Here is a 17349-nt window from a genome sequence, read left to right as displayed (position 1 = left end):
ACGGGAAGCCCGTTAAAAACCTTTTAGGGGATACAGAAGTCAGCCTGCACCACCGCCCCAAGCTGCTGCGCTCATTGGAGCGCTCTCTCATACAGTACTATTCACAGGAACGGGGGACTCTCTCTCATACAGTACTATTCACAGGAACGGGGGACTCTCTCTCATACAGTACTATTCACAGGAACGGGGGACTCTCTCTCATACAGTACTATTCACAGGAACGGGGGACTCTCTCTCATACAGTACTATTCACAGGAACGGGGGACTCTCTCTCATACAGTACTATTCACAGGAACGGGGGACTCTCTCTCATACAGTACTATTCACAGGAACGGGGGACTCTCTCTCATACAGTACTATTCACAGGAACGGGGGACTCTCTCATACAGTACTATTCACAGGAACGGGGGACTCTCTCTCATACAGTACTATTCACAGGAACGGGGGACTCTCTCTCATACAGTACTATTCACAGGAACGGGGGACTCTCTCTCATACAGTACTATTCACAGGAACGGGGGACTCTCTCTCATACAGTACTATTCACAGGAACGGGGGACTCTCTCTCATACAGTACTATTCACAGGAACGGGGGACTCTCTCTCATACAGTACTATTCACAGGAACGGGGGACTCTCTCTCATACAGTACTATTCACAGGAACGGGGGACTCTCTCTCATACAGTACTATTCACAGGAACGGGGGACTCTCTCTCATACAGTACTATTCACAGGAACGGGGGACTCTCTCTCATACAGTACTATTCACAGGAACGGGGGACTCTCTCTCATACAATACTATTCACAGGAACGGGGGACTCTCTCTCATACAGTACTATTCACAGGAACGGGGGACTCTCTCTCATACAGTACTATTCACAGGAACGGGGGACTCTCTCTCATACAGTACTATTCACAGGAACGGGGGACTCTCTCTCATACAGTACTATTCACAGGAACGGGGGACTCTCTCTCATACAGTACTATTCACAGGAACGGGGGACTCTCTCTCATACAGTACTATTCACAGGAACGGGGGACTCTCTCTCATACAGTACTATTCACAGGAACGGGGGACTCTCTCTCATACAGTACTATTCACAGGAACGGGGGACTCTCTCTCATACAGTACTATTCACAGGAACGGGGGACTCTCTCTCATACAGTACTATTCACAGGAACGGGGGACTCTCTCTCATACAATACTATTCACAGGAACGGGGGACTCTCTCTCATACAATACTATTCACAGGAACGGGGGACTCTCTCTCATACAATACTATTCACAGGAACGGGGGACTCTCTCTCATACAATACTATTCACAGGAACGGGGGACTCTCTCTCATACAGTACTATTCACAGGAACGGGGGACTCTCTCATACAGTACTATTCACAGGAACGGGGGACTCTCTCTCATACAGTACTATTCACAGGAACGGGGGACTCTCTCTCATACAGTACTATTCACAGGAACGGGGGACTCTCTCTCATACAGTACTATTCACAGGAACGGGGGACTCTCTCATACAGTACTATTCACAGGAACGGGGAACTCTCATACAGTACTATTCACAGGAACGGGGGACTCTCTCTCATACAGTACTACTCACAGGAACGGGGGACTCTCTCTCATACAGTACTACTCACAGGAACGGGGGACTCTCTCTCATACAGTACTATTCACAGGAACGGGGGACTCTCTCTCATACAGTACTATTCACAGGAACGGGGGACTCTCTCTCATACAGTACTATTCACAGGAACGGGGGAATACTACAGTTCTACCCATTTATTGGCGCAAATATTTCCACCAAATGGGTCCAGATTAACTAGCTCTTTAAAAGTTGAAAACAGCTTAAGTAAGAAGAGGTGACTATTTGCCCACAGCTGAGCCGCATAACGTCAACAGACATCTCTAACAGTTTTACTCCGGGGAAATTTAATTTCATATAAATACACTTAAACAGTGAACAAAACACCAATTCAGTCCATTTACAGTTGAGTAAACTCGACAAGAACAAAGAATGTTTCATTCGATCACTCTAAAACAGTAACAAACAACCTGCACCAAATAATAAAATAACAATAAAGTGATTGGATACATACAATGGTGCACATAATGAATATTAATCAGCAGTGCGACCCAACGTGAGCAGAAGCTTGGAGATACTGTTTTGGATCCTGACTTCATTGTGGCTTTTGTACTGCCAGCAACAAAGCATCAGGTGCAGTAAAAGGAGAACAGAAGATGTGTGAATATGAGGAAGGCAGACGTCTGCCCCGGCTGCAGGAAGGCACCGTGTGCGCAGACTGCGCACGCACATTCATAAAGGGCTGATTTTGTGAGACCCCCAAATGCTGTCAGCTGCTCATTCAGAGCATGTGATCCCTGTGCATTAACAAGCTGTTAATGGCAATATCATATTACTCTTGCGGCAGGGGGCTGGTCAACTTTAAAAGGCTTAAATACATAACTGAAGGCCCTCATCCTGACAGAGGCAGACAAACCGCTTCGCACCCAGGACAGACAGTCCAACTGGCCTCTCAGAGAGAAACATAGTATGATGACCAGCAACCACATACAAGCAGATAAGCTGCTCCTATTCCTACACCATCAAACATGTCAGCTGAAGCGGTCCAGAGACGCAGCCCAGACTTCCCAGAATTCGCTGCTGTCCCGGCTTATACATCACCGCCCAGACTTCCCAGAATCCCCTGCTGTCCCGGCTTATACATCACAGCCCAGACTTCCCAGAATCCTCTGCTGCCTTGGCTTATACATCACAGCCCAGACTTCCCAGAATCCTCTGCTGCCTTGGCTTATACAATCACCCCGACTAAGAAACAAAGGTCTTTACTCCAGTGTTACCACATATCCGCTTACGCCGCTTCAGTGCGAGATGTTTGATTTTGCTCTTTTGAGCCGAATGATCTGGCTTTTTGTCTTTCAGAGTGACTTAGGTCTAAGTTGCGCTTGGGCACAAATGAAGTGCAGGCTATTGCTGATTACATGGGAAGCCTGGAGATAAATGATTAATTTGATCACAGTAATGAAAACACATCCATTCAGAGGCTCCTCTCACAACACATGTAACCAACAGGACGGCGGGTTCAGCACATGTTAAACAAAACCACAGGCAACAAACAGGATTTTCTGGAATAAGTGTGAGATTTACTGGCATATAACCAAACGTACTTTACTTCCTGAGAAAAAGGATCAAAGCAGTTCATAGACCCATATATATCCCGGGAACCAGATACTAGTTGTTTTCCCATTAGCTTCTATAGCATCTGCGCCCAATTTCACAACCGGTTCTTCCACAGTTGACAAAGTAATGATCGTCAATACACAGATTGGTGAGCCCCTACAAACAGCCACAGAGCCACAAGCGAATATTACAGAGCTAAAGATTCCTTCTGACTCAAGGCATTTCAAAGCTGGAAATTCAAGATCTCTAAATATATGCTGTCATTGCATTTAGCAAAAAAAGCACACATTAAAATGTCACTCTCGCAATGGTGACTACGCACATGACAAAGACACAAGGAGGGAAAGAAGAAGAAAACACTCTTGTTGCTGCTGGCCTTGGAGTACAATGGTGCTGTTCACACAAGCTGTGACACAGCAAACTCACAATCACCCAAGAAATACACTTATTGTATGTGGCAACAGCGAACTGCCAATACCAATGAGAGGCCTGATTACCAGAAGAGAAGACGGCAGACTTGTCATACTGCTGTGTGTACGGCCACCAGTAGTGGACAGTGACATGACGGCCCGGTTAATGAGTATGGTTTGGGAGGGAATTGATCAGATCGAAAGTATCAGCTGGCAAATGGAGACGAGAGAAGCAGGATCAGACCTCAGGAAAGATGGCAAAGAGCCTTAAAGAACGGGAGTAAATTAAGGGGCAATGAGAGCAAGGAGAGATGACCGGCCAGGCCTGTATGTGAGGGAGAGAGGGGGAGTCGTGGTGGGAGGGGAGAAATACACACCGTGGGTGGTTTACATCCCCCCCCACAGAACAAATCTTAGAGCCTGGGTGCCACCTAGCAGTCACAAACACAACTGGTGAAGCGATTCCTGGGATTCAGGGCGAGCAATATGGCCATTTAGCGGAACGCAGGGCAATGGTAAAGGCGCTTCTGTGTTCGGTGGTAGTGTCATACACCAGAGCTGTACAGCGGGAACTCCCCAGTCACGCCGAGCACTCCTCCCCCCGCAGATCACGGACACGTTCAGATAATGTGCAACTGTGGCCCACCCCCATGCACCGCGACACCTCCCGCACACACACGCATGCACACACACACTTTCCTCACAACATACTTCATGGCATGGCGTTCACTTGGGCACATGGCATTTCATCATCTGCAGAGGAAGGACACGATGGAGCAGAAGGGTAGTAATCCATTTATTTAGTGGCACATTTTGCAAACTAGAAATTTATTCTCAAACTTATCAGCAAAAAAAAAAACAAAAAAAAAACAAAAAAAAAGAAAATAAGCAACAATCCACAAGCAAGGAATGCAATTTGTTCAACCGACTCCAAACAAACAGTACAGTTTTAAAGTTAGGGAAGAAAGCTTTTCACAATTTCTCTCCTTTGGAATAAGTACATTATACAAAATATACAATAATTCAATAATTGAGCCTTTGTGTAAAGTCAATCACGGGAGACTAAGTAGCAGACAATTTACTATAGAATTACAATCTAAATACAAGAAAGTATCCCTGCAGGTGAATGCAGAGGCGGATCTGCACACACACAGAAACACATGCTCAGGTGTTTGTTCCGAATGTTAAACACGACTCCAATTACTAATGTATCACGTCTTTAAAAGGATCGTCAGCCACATGCGTCCTAGGCATCGAGAGGGTGCTCCGTTAAACCACTTAAAGGTCAACTTTTCAAACACATACCCAGCGATAGACCGGTTTTCTTTTTTTTTTTTTTTTTCCTTGACCAGAATATCACAGAGCAAGTTGAGTTACTTCTCAGATAAGAAACTAGTCTTGCAGGTGCTAGGATAGAGTTAATTTAGTAAGGCAAAATGGTGAGCTTATCAGTGAGGTTAGCGGGAGGGGGATTTACAGCTTCACTGGAGGAAATTTATACAAAAGCCAGATAGACTGAAGGTCACCACAGACAGAACTCCAAAAACTGTAGATGACTGTTGCCTGTATAATTTTAAACTGGCGACTTGTATTGGGACCCTGTTATTAACGCCAATAAGCAAAACCAATTAAAAATTTCACCTCCCACCCATTCATCACAAAACCCCCATAATATCCATATCAGTGCAAATAGACAAATTTTTATTATTCAATAGTGGTTCATCTTCCTAATAAGTTAACTCAAGTAATTGTTTTGAATATATTATTTTTGCATTTCCTAATAATTTCCCATTTTAATTGGTTGTCTAAAGAAACAAAAAAGGGACCTCATCCAATTTGAGGAGTAACAATATAAAACAAGCACTCAGCAACCAAAAGAACTGCTCTAAAATGGACAGCACTGTATTCACATGAAGGTGACGTGTGCGGGACTGCCAGTGAACAGCGCAGGGCGCAGCGAGCACTGCTCAGCACGTCTCCCCAGGCAGCAGCTAGGGGGCAGCGTGTCCCCCACAGCCGCTGGCTGGCCGGCCAAACACACAGAGGGGGACCAGGGAACTGAACTCATGAGGTACTGTCGTTAGCTCTGCTGTGAGATCAGCAGCACAAAAAAATAAAAAAAAGTCATTATCCAGGGGGCCAAATCAGACTTGATATTGTCGTCAGTTTTAGAATTCATTCCTGTCACTCAGCTCTGTTTAGGATGGGTTAAGGGAGATGACTCAAGCTAATGTAAGGCCAGGTCACTAAAAATAAGAATGACAGCAGAAATGAGAAGAAACTTTAGATATTTAAACCACACCCATTGAAAACATTGTGTAGAGATCAAGCAGAACAGTGACTAGAGCACACTTTCCATTTAGCATGAAAAACACAGCAAACTTCCAGCTGTACATGCACCCAGACAGCCTGTGCCTCTGTCTATACGCAGAAAGTGTAACATACAACTCTGTGTGATTTCTAAAAGGACATAAAAGGATTCCAGTTTAAAAAGAGGGAAAATACTTCCGGTGAACGAATCTTTCACATGTAGAGAGGAGAAGTTGTTAGACTGGAAAGGTTTTCCCATTTCATCTGCTCACATAAAACAGCATCGAGCAACATGGAGGTCCATAGGGAGAGCGTCAGAGGAGGAGCACGTGCACCTCCCCGGCCACGACGAGGAGGTCAACGAAACACGAGGACTGGGGAGGACCAGACGCACGCAGGGAGGGAGGATGGCAGCGTCCACTTTGGCAAAAAACCAGCAAAAGGTCACTAGATCCCCATTCTGGCAATTGGCTAACATGGAGCTAACTGCACAGAAGCATCCTATGATGGGTACTACACAGGCAAGGTCAGGCACGTGGACCTCAGGGGGTGCAGGAGGGTAAACAGCGGAACGATGGCCTCTTATCCATAAGATCAGCCACGATGAGTGCAGCAAGCGCGTTGGGCCCAGCTCATGACATACAAAAGGAGTCTATTAAAACTAACATCAGCACACTCATTTAAAAGGAGCACAAGAGTTCGCAGTGATCTGCACTGCTGGGGAGGGGTTAGTATTAGATTGTCAGCTGTCAAATATTTTTTTTTTCCCCAAGACCAGATCAAGCAAAACCATGAGTTACGTTCATTCCCTTTGCATTTGCTTTAACAGCGACAGTATCTAGTAATACTAATCTAAGAATTATTTAGGTCAATAACAAAAAAATTCAAGTCACGTATGTACACATTGCATTTAGGACAAAAGTGATTCAACTGTCAAAATGTACTACTGTTAAATATAGCTCGAGTCAGCAAACTGCCTTTAGAAAAAGGAATGGGTTTTTTTAAAAAAAAAAAACAAAAAAAAAAACAAATGGACCCCATCATAGCAGCAACACCTGTCACCCCGAACAACAACAAAGCACAGCAAAGCAGGGCAAGTTGTGCTGCCTGAGCCAGCACAGGGTGTTACTGCACAGCAGGGTTCCCGGGGTTGGCAGATTTGTTCATCAGTCCGGTTTTCAGAAAGCACAGGCAGAGGAGGTGGGAGCCGAAGTGTCTGACCAGGAGTTCACACTGCAAATCTGTGGCTGCTCCGTCAAACTATCAGAAGAACTGAATTATGATCATTAAAATAATAAAACTATTAACAGAAGAATATAAACACCTAGTTCAGTTCAGGCGCCTGAGTTTAGTGCCTCCTCCCCCGGAAAGAGCGTAATCTGGATCATAATGTTTCTGAAGGTTTTTATTCTTTTCTTAATGAATACCGAAGTGGGTGAGGCGTGTAAAGACAGTTAGTGTTGCTGTGTTATGAAGAAGCAGAGCAGCCTGACTGCAGAGCAGCACGCGGGAATGCAGGGCAGGCCGGGCACTCGTCAGCGGACAGACACACAGACCGCGGGTGCGACCCCATACACACACACACAGGCGTGCCGGACAAAGCACGCCGCAGAAAAGTCGTAGTCACTAGTCATGATTTTGTAAATTTACAAAGCTTCCTCTGCTGTGAACTTAGAAATTTTACCCGTTTCTTAAAGGACCACTGACTAAGCTGTGGGAGCAGCGGCGCGCTGGCAGATGTGACGGGGGGGCTGGCGGATACGGACGCGGATACAGACGCGCTTTCATCCTTAGCTTTTACTCAGGTTCACGCCTGATGAGAGTACATTGTGCAGAGGGACAAACGCACTTCACATAAACGAGCACAACTGGGGAGGTGGGGGGTTGGGGGGCAGAGCAGAAGCCTCGAATGTCATTACAGCAAAGAAGTTTGCAAATTCATGAATTAAAAACAACAACAACAACAACAACAAAAAAATAGCCTTGCATCAGCTTGGTGGAAGGGCAAACCAGTGTGGGCTTAAAAGGACATGGCGAAAAGGAGCAGGGGGGGCGGGCAGTGCCGTGCCGCCTCCCCCCCGGGCAAACGGTAGTTGTATGGCAGGGGCTGTGTGGGGTGGCCCCCCCCAGCCGCCGCTTGTCGCCGCCTCTGAACGGAAAGCCTTGGGGGCAGGTGGCCGGCGAAGTGGCTCATGAGCGCAGGCGGTCTTGGTGGGGGGGCTGTGAGTAAGCTCTGTGCTAGGGGAGGTGCAGGGAGGCCGGGGCCACGTTACCACATGTCGGCAGCCGAGGCAGAGTCCTTCAGAGAGAGGGAGGGAGGGGGGGGGGGGGGGGAAGAGGCCTTTAGAGAAGCCAGGCAAACCCCTGCTGCCATCTGAGCACTGAGCTGCCAGTCCATGAACACATTCAACCAGATCTCAGTCACATGTGCAGCACGTGAGCGACGACAGAGACAAACAGGGACCAAAAAGGCACAGGTCACTTATTAAGGGGCAGGGAAACAGCAAGGGCAGCATGAATATGGCTGAAAATACCGAACAGCACGGAAATGGCACAGATGGGACCTCAAAACACCTACCGATCACTTCAGCAGCACAACACAACATTTACATAAAATAATACTGACAGGAGACTGCACTCGAACACCATGTGACCAGCATCAGAAGAGCGCGGGCGGGACTTTCATACCCCTAACTTACATTCAAATCTGTTTTAACCCAATGCGCCATTCAGAAAAATCAGAGCATTATGTCTTTCCGTGGCAGTTCAAGTGATATGTACGCTATGTATTTATACAGCAAGGAGCTTATTTCTATAAGAAAACCAATGCATGTTATTCATAACCAGTTGCATAATCTATCTGGTTATCCTCCATCATACTGACAAAAGCCTTAGCTAAAAAGGGTGGGGAAGGAAGAGTTACTTACAGTGTCTTCACTCCGACATGGGTTCAGTCTGTTGTATACGGCTTCAACAACACTCCGTCTGCAGTGAGGGAGACACACAGAGCACTTAGGTCCCTGCCCACCTGCGGCAAAAACCACAGAGTCTGGCGGCAAAAAACAAGCAAGACCTGTAGCCCTCGTCAGATCAGTCTGGAGGAAGCGAGGAAGCGAGAGGCCGGTCGCCATGTGAGCGTGCGGAGCATTTGTCGCACGGCGTCTAAGCTTGCTTATGCAAATGTGAGAACAGCAGAGCAGACTGCAACTCAACACGGCCATACGAGTGAGGGGGGGGGTGGGGGGTGAGACGGCTTGCCCTGATGCTACTGCCCACCCAATGATCAGCTTCGAGCCAAAATGGCTGCCAGAGCACCAGCTGATTGCTAGTTTACATGCCCGCCGTCTTTAAGTCACATGAGACGTGACTTTTAAAGTATAATGCTGTCAGTCAAAGTCAGCTGGGCCAATGTCCCTGTCAGAGGGGAACATGGGTTATCTGCAAGCAGTTAATCATTACCGGCTACTGCCAACAAGTCAGCTCTTAAGTTACAGTCACCACTGATAGACTGCTGGTCTGTGAGACGCAGACCTAACAGCATATCAGAGTCATGGTCAGACAAGCTGAGAAGAAACCGGCCGAGTGACGGGCGTCACTTCTGGATGGACAAAGCGACAAACGGGGACACTCACTTGCTGGCCAGCTCGCCCCCTGGTGGCAGATTGGGGATGCTCTCCGTGGCTAACGTGCGCATCACGTGGACCAAGTCCGGCACATCCTCTTCACCTTGTTTCTTAATGATCTCTGAGGAGGAGGTGACTTCTGGTTAAGAGGGTCGCATGAAGTATACAGCTGGAACTTCAGACAGGCGGAGGCTAAGACACTGAAGTCTTGAGAGTGGTCAGACTTAACTCGAACCAAGTGGCAAAAATCACTAATGAATCCATATCAAAACTGGTTCCTCTTAAAAAGGTCTTAATGTGCTCAGCCAATATACCACATTTCCCAATATCAAAGCAATAAGCAAATATAAATACAGCTTTAAAAATGCAGCTGAAAATTACACAAATGATTCTCAAATTTCACATTCATATACTAACAGTATGCAGCAGCAGGGGTGGCTGACATGATCTAATATATCATGCTATTTTTCACTTTTTGAACGATGATGATATTATATCACGGTGTTACTTTTTTCCTCAAGTTTTGGGAGGAGTAGCATGGCCTGTCCCTTTATGTAAATAAAAAAAAATGAAAGCATATTAAGTACACTTTAATTGCTGTTACAGTTGGGTATGGGCGGTCTTACTTCGAAAAGATGACATATGTAATGTTTTCTCATATTCATTTTTTAAATTGTCGGAGTAAAAACGCGAACTGAACAACAAGCCACTTCAGACAAAAAGAGGTGTGCGATTTTTCATGTTTAAAAGCTGCTCTTTCATACTTAGCTTGCAAAGGGCTACCATGGCAGAGTTAAAATTAATAAATAAAAGCTTAGACAAGGCAACCCAAAAGACACAGGAGAAAAGTAAATAAGGGGGTGGAATTAAAGCTAAAATTCTGTTCTGAAGCAGTGCTTATTTTTGAAAACTGCAAACCCAGCACATTAGACACAGATGAATCAGTGATGGCCAAACCCCTAACCCAACAACAGCAATCATGCGTCTCTCACTACAGCACAGTGTCCTAGTCACCCGACAGATTATCTTAGTGACAGAAATGACATTGGATGAGGACTAAACTCCAGCCATACAGATTATAATGGTAATCACAGTGAATATGACAGCTGCACCTCTGGTTTGCTACAGAAAAATCTCCTTTCAGTAGCTACAAGAAAACTGCAGGATTCGTCCATTAATAAAATAGGTACAGACAAATCTAGCTGTGAGTTATCTGAAGCATGACTTCCTATGTCACATACAATGACTAATTGACATGTTCCCACCTCCAGCACACTGGAAGACGTGCTGCAAAAGTATCGCTCCCCAGCCACAGCCCCGCTCAGCCTTGACTACAAAACAGAAGCAGCCTCGAGAACTAAAGCCTGGCAGAGCCCCACAGCGAAACCCGGGACTGGCTCCTCAGCTGTCACCTAACCCACGGCTCCCAAGTCGGAGAACTCGGACAGCCCTGCTCCAGCCATTCCATCTTTATGCTCCCCCACCTTGCATCTGATTCAACTAATTAACCACCCAAGCCATTTATTACTTGAACCAGGTGTGTTGCTGGTGGAGCACAAATATTTGGTGGGGGGGGCAGGAGCAGGTTTGCTAATTTGGCTGACGTTCCTGTTTGAAAACACATCACCCACTACAACTTAACATGCCTGTTCAAATTGAGAAAAACATTCAACACATTACAAGCTCTCAGTAACTTCCCGCTGCGGTGCAGGTTAAAACACACATCAAAAACTGGATGACTTGCGTAACCAAAGAGCCTAACTCAAATTAAACAAATTATCTCAGGTCTATGAAACTAGTTTGAACTCGCAACGCTGAAGTGAATTAAATTCCCCGCATTTCCTCAGAACAATAAAAGCAGAACGGCCAGTCAGACAGATCCATACGGTATCTAACATGTGAAAAACCAGGCACAGTGATCTGCCAAGCAATATATGTTGGTGAAAACTGATTTGGCCATGTAACTAACACAAGCAACTTTAAGTATTCTTCCAGCACGTATATTTTGACAGATTTAATAGAAAACAACTGAAGTCTATTTGGATTAAAGCCAATAAACCAAGAAGGGTGTAAGAGGTTAGCACACATTCCGGGGTGGAGGAGCACAGATAGAGACATGCAGCTGGACTTTACACTCCTGTGGACATACACAGAAGACTCAAGACTTAATGTACCAGCAGCGGTTTTAGCACAAAGACTTTCTCAACAACCGAAAGGCTTCATTGGCGTGTGGTTTAATGCGACTTTACTGCAGCCACAGATAATGAATGTAAACCCGAATAAAACCACCAGGCTGTGAGCAGGGATGGTGCTCCATTGCAGGACGGCCATGTAAACAGAGTCTGCGCATCCCACAAACCAAGGAAATCCCTGAAGTCAAATTAAACATCAAGTCGTGCATTTAGTTGTCACAATACCTGCAGTTTCTCACAGAAGAGAACATGGATGTTAGTCATGGTGAATATGTAACCAGTAAAGGTTCCCATCTTGAGGAGGGAAACGAACTGCATCACATGCAAGATCTGGGAAGCTGATGGCTTAATTGTGAATAAGATGAATTAAACATGCATTGAAACCTTCAGATCGGGGTATTTTTTACGTCTTGTGAAGCCCATAAATGGCCACGTTGAGAACCAGAAAAAACATAAGCGAACTACCAAAGCATAAAAATTCACAAATTACAAAATAAAAGTGGGTAAAAGGCATGTTTTGGAGTTACAGCAACTTTGATGACTCTCCAAAAAACTAACAGTACAATGCAAGGAACTTCACAAGTTGCAGAAACCCTCTCGCTTGACTGTTTGGGATATCGCTGCACTTCAGATGAATGACGCATTGTATTATTCTGTAACGTGTGGTTTTTTTTGAATAACATTTTCTATTTGCTTAATTTCTAACCGAAAAGGAACAAACAAAAGGTGATGACCTTTAAAGTGAAGCCTTTGACTACAGGAAATGAGACATTTCGTAACATACACTTATCGTAGATGACAACTGTTTTCTCCTCTAATACAGAAACAACCCATACAGATGTCTACAGGAATTAACATAGTTCAGCTGTATAATCGTAAAATAAGTCCTCTCAACATGAGAACATCTCAATACGACAGCTACCCCCCTGCTACCCACACAGCAATGCAGCTTGAACTGCTCTACACTGATCAACCTAATGGGCCCTTAAAAATGTTAGGCTGGTTACTCGCCGCATGGTTACATCATTTACAGTTTGGAAGATGATTAAACAAACAAATACATTTCTTGCCATGGGCAGAAGCTAAATTCACAAGCAGATATTCAACACAGAAAACATTATGCTATTAGGGGCTTTGAGCTGGTCATGGCTAGTGCTGGTTATAGTCAGTCATGATTGGTAGTTCGGGAACATTTCAGCTTCCCAGTGAACTACACTAGCAGTGGAGAGAGTAGTTCATAAGACCAAGACTGGCTCTCTTAACATGCTGCCGGAAACAGATCCAGCATGCTAACTCATTTGAGACGACATCATTCAAGTGTGTGTATGGCTGGAGCAAGTCCCCCACATGGCATTTAAGGGGGCAGGAAATACACAGGGGGTAAAAAAATTATGGCTACAAGGATGTTTACAGCTGCAGAAATACGATTGAACGCAGTAGCAGAGATGATGGTATTTCGATGGAATTTAATTTAATTATTTGAATTTTTCCAATTTAATTCTTTATTTTAATAGTCTGCAAAGAAGCATCTCTGAGGTTCTCATTCAGACACATTGACAGACGAGCTCTTTGGTTTACAGCTACTTATAATTGTGTTTGTAGCTTCAATAATAAATTGGGAGAAAAAAAAATTCTGTTGTGCCAGGTCTACTGAAATTACATGGAACCATGAACCCAAAAATGAGGTTTGTGCTGAACCTTCATCTTGTGCTGATACCCCCTAGGGCAGGGGTCTCCAACTCCGGACCTGGAGAGCTACCGTCCAGTAGGTTTTCTATCCTACCTGGCTTCTGAAGATACCAGGAACAGGTGTGGCTCATCAGAAGCCATGTGGGACAGAAAACCTACTGGATAGTATCTCTCCAGGACTGGAGTTGGAGACCCCTGCCCTAGGGTTAATGGGCATGAGCCTGCATTGCACATAATCTTAAAGCTTCAGAGGCCAGCATTTTGTGGATATTACACAAGTATATGGGGTCACGCAGACTAGATACTATGTGACATGGGGCATTCACAAGACCTTTAGGGGCTTTACCTTCCACTTTGCTTTCCAGGTACTTATCCAGTTCTGCCTCTTTCCTCACGGCTTCTGGAGAGATCTTGGGTGCACCAGGAAAGCAGATCAGTACCACACTCATGTTGTCCCGGCTCCCCTGTGGCAAGAGGGCAGAACCAGCTCAGTCAGGCCCTTCTCTGCTCCAACAGTGACCATCAGATTTTAGCAAAATGGCACCATTAAACATGTATGCGTTCTGCTGAAACGGCCTGAGGGTAGAGTACCGAGTCTGACTAATTACCCAGATCCACACACTGTGGCAAGGGAGATACTGATTTCTCCTTTTTTACTGGGGTCTTATTTTGCAGGCCACAAGTAAGTCCCTTCTTTGTTTGTAACATGAAGAGCAAAACTATAAGTGAATTCCCTTTATTAAACTGCTCCTGTTACTGCAGGAACGATTTAAAAAAAATTTTACAAATAAGACAAACCATGTGCAGCCACAGGCTGGGTTTGCTGTAGGAAATCTTATTTTCTGAGATTTGCTGTATGTTTGACTATTACCCAGAAAATCAGAAGCTTTTACTGAATAGGATATCTGAGGCTGTTTACCTTGTACAGACAGGTGTCCACTATCTCATTGCACACTCTCTCTAGGTCCTCCGTCACCTCCAGCCTCGACCTGACAAAGTCGCACAGTTCCTCGTTGGCCATGACATCCCAGATGCCGTCGCATGCCAGCACGATGAACTCGTCAGCGGCCTCCGATCTTTCGATCTCATAAACTTCTGGCTCTGGTGACACCAGCTGCTCCGTGGGGCCCTTGCCGTGAACGCACTTGTAGTCAAAATCTCCAAGGGCCCGTGACACAGCGAGGGAGCCGTTGACACGTTGGATCATGACTGAGCCGCCGGCGTTCTGTATGCGCTCCTTCTCCAGCGGGTTGCTGGGCTTATGGTCCTGCGTGAAGAAGTGGACGCGGCCGGCGCGGCTCAGCAAGCCCCGCGAATCGCCACAGTTGATGAAGTAGGTATGCCGCGGCGAGACCAGCACACCTACGGCTGTGGAGCCGCTACGGTCGGCGCCGTGCTTCTTCTCTGAGATGGCGCGCATGTGCTCGTCGATCTGCAGGAAGCCGGTGCGGATGCCGCTCTTGACACTCTCCACCGATGGCTCCCGCTCACCGCCGCGGAAGTCTGGGTTGCTGGTGATGTGCTCCAGCAGGTGCTCACAGCAGTAACGAGCTACCTGCGAGCCGGCGTGCCCATCGTACACAGCGAAGAAGGACCAGGGGTCCAGGCCGTTGGGCAGCCCGATGACGGCCGTGTGGGCGTCCTCCATCTCCACCCGCCAGCCCTGCATGCTGCTCAGACCATAGCGGAGGCTGTTGCCTTCTCCGTGAGCGTTGTGCTTCTCCATCTTTGGCTTGTCCAGGAATGCCCCCATTGTCACCTCCTTCTAGTCAACAAAGCAAGAATGAACAAGCAGACAACTTTTAGCCAAGTATCAAGACTTACCATTTCACTTACAGTACAAGAACATACTCTTAAGCACTTGACCATAAAAAAAACATATTTCTGCTCATAACAAAGGGATTGAACACCTCAGAAAAGAATTCACACAAACTTACCACCTTTAAAAGACAGCACCCCTTTATTACTACTGAAAAGTAAAATACATTTGCCAGGTACAAGAAAACCGCAAGCATGAAATGCTACCAAAGTCACCCCACAATCTACAACGTGATTACATATTTTAAATATGGGGAAAAGGTGCTACTGGGAGGGAAGAAACATTGAAAAGCATTCTCAGGCTGGCTCCCTTACCAAAATTGAAATAAGGTCAAATTAAAGATGAGAATGACAGCGAAAGGTTGTGGCGATGACAGCTGTCATGCGGGGCTATCAGGGGGTGGGAGGCCCGCGGTTAATATGCCAAACAAATGCAGATGCGTTACAACAGTGAGCATTTATCAGTTAAAGATAATATTCGGCAAATTGCTGATAGCCAAGAAAGTACATCCTTCACTTCTGTCCGGATACTACCTATTTGCTGGTGACAAAAACAACCAAATGGCAGCCGTAAAGTTTGGACACTATTAAACATTAGACAATATGCGACAGATATACTGACCAACAAGCACCTAATATTAAGCAAACGATTGATTTTCGTAATTAGGGGATAATCACGTTAATCACACAGTTATTAATAGAGATGACAAGGTAAAGGCTAACGTCTATCTTGACTGAGAGAGTGAACGTGGTTACTCAGCAGGCTAGCTTAGCCGGCTAATTCAGCGCCGCTCCGCGTACGCATATTCACGCACTGCTGTGCAGTAAGAACTGGTATCGGGCTTGGATTACTGCTCTAGTTAAGCCCGGTGTGCGTCCCTCTCCTCGCCCTCCCTGTTTCTCCCTCTCACACACCTACACACACGGCCCCGCGGCGGCAGGCCCCGAGCCGCGGTCCCTCAGGCCTCAGCGCCGCCTGTCACTCGGCTCCTTCCCCGCGGCCTGCTCATTCGCGCTCCCTTCCCACTGCGGCCCCGCGTTAGCCAGCTAGCCGCGGTACTGCTGACTTACCCGAATCTCAAACGAATTTATGCGTTAAAAAAGAGGGGAAAAAAGAAAAAAGAAGCACACAAAGGCGGCGGGCTGGATAAGTAAAGCGGCTGTGGTATAGCGACGGCGGAGAGAAACGCCGAGAAAGAGAGACGGACAGAAACCGCCGTCAGCGCATTTAAATAGAAAAAGAGACCGGCTCTCCGCTATGGGTGAGCCTCACTCGCATCACTTCGACCTCTAAGGCGACAAGAAAACGCTTTGAAAGGTCATTAGCTGGTGCCCTGGTTAGGTTTTAGGCCGGCGTGTGCTCAGGTGGGGGAAAAAAAGCCCTAAGCTCGGAGCTCTACCCCAGCGTCCCTGTGAGAAAGCCCGCAACCGTAACCTCCGCAAAGTGCGTAAGGTGCGTAAGGAGCGTAACAGTGGCTCCGAGACCCGGATGTACACACTGCAGGCCGTAGGCGTGAAACCATTACATCACCGCGAAGGCGTATAAATAGATCGCAAGGATGGCGTGGTTGTTGTCAACAGAAAACCTAATGTACGGGGACAGGGTGGTGTTTCTGCAGCAATAATACAGCATGTTAGGATTTGAAACTGTGTTCTAACGATGGCAATGCTGATATTCGAGTAATTTATGAAATATTAATACAAAAACTATTAATAAAGGCTTCAGTTATATACACTGGAATTACAGTAAATTATGGATATGTTAAGCGTTTGTTCGACTACGGAATATTTTCAACAGAGTGTAATTAATTTACCAAATCATTCTTGTTCTCTTTAACACAAGTGTATAATGTTTTCATGATCTATCTTAAGTGGGACACACAAATGCTTCTAGTAATCTTGTATAAAATACTTTTTGGCCCAGATTTGTTTTTGTCTTCCAGGTCGATTAAATGTTTTATGTCAAAAAAATCAATATATCAGTTAAATAATTTTAATACTTAAATTGATTATTATTCATTATATTATTCATAATTATTCATAATTAAATTCAAGAATTGTTTCTCCGTTCTAGGGGTGCACTGATCTACATTTAA

General features: G+C 45.8%; 1 protein-coding gene across 9 annotated transcripts; it reads right to left on the bottom strand.

The window, feature by feature from the left end:
* Positions 1 to 4404: 4404 nt before the first annotated feature.
* LOC111844442 (protein phosphatase 1A) lies at positions 4405 to 16719 on the bottom strand. Of its 9 annotated transcripts, none has more exons than XM_023812918.2 (7): positions 16325 to 16719; positions 15373 to 15643; positions 14355 to 15200; positions 13782 to 13899; positions 9564 to 9675; positions 8859 to 8916; positions 4405 to 8230 (listed from the first exon to the last, which is right to left on the bottom strand). In XM_023812918.2, the coding sequence occupies exons 2-7, from the start codon at positions 15448 to 15450 to the stop codon at positions 8201 to 8203; spliced, it is 1242 nt and encodes a 413-aa protein (XP_023668686.1). In that variant the 5' UTR covers positions 15451 to 15643; positions 16325 to 16719; the 3' UTR covers positions 4405 to 8200. The 9 variants fall into 9 exon arrangements, with proteins under 9 accessions (XP_023668686.1, XP_023668689.1, XP_023668691.1 ...); XM_023812921.2 differs by having other exon boundaries at positions 15569 to 15643; XM_023812923.2 differs by having other exon boundaries at positions 14355 to 15197; positions 15569 to 15643.
* Between the last annotated feature and the right edge of the window lie 630 nt (positions 16720 to 17349).

The sequence above is a fragment of the Paramormyrops kingsleyae genome, chromosome 19, assembly GCF_048594095.1.
Source record: "Paramormyrops kingsleyae isolate MSU_618 chromosome 19, PKINGS_0.4, whole genome shotgun sequence".
Classification (NCBI taxonomy): domain Eukaryota; kingdom Metazoa; phylum Chordata; class Actinopteri; order Osteoglossiformes; family Mormyridae; genus Paramormyrops; species Paramormyrops kingsleyae.
This window is presented reverse-complemented; position numbering and strand designations above follow the sequence as displayed.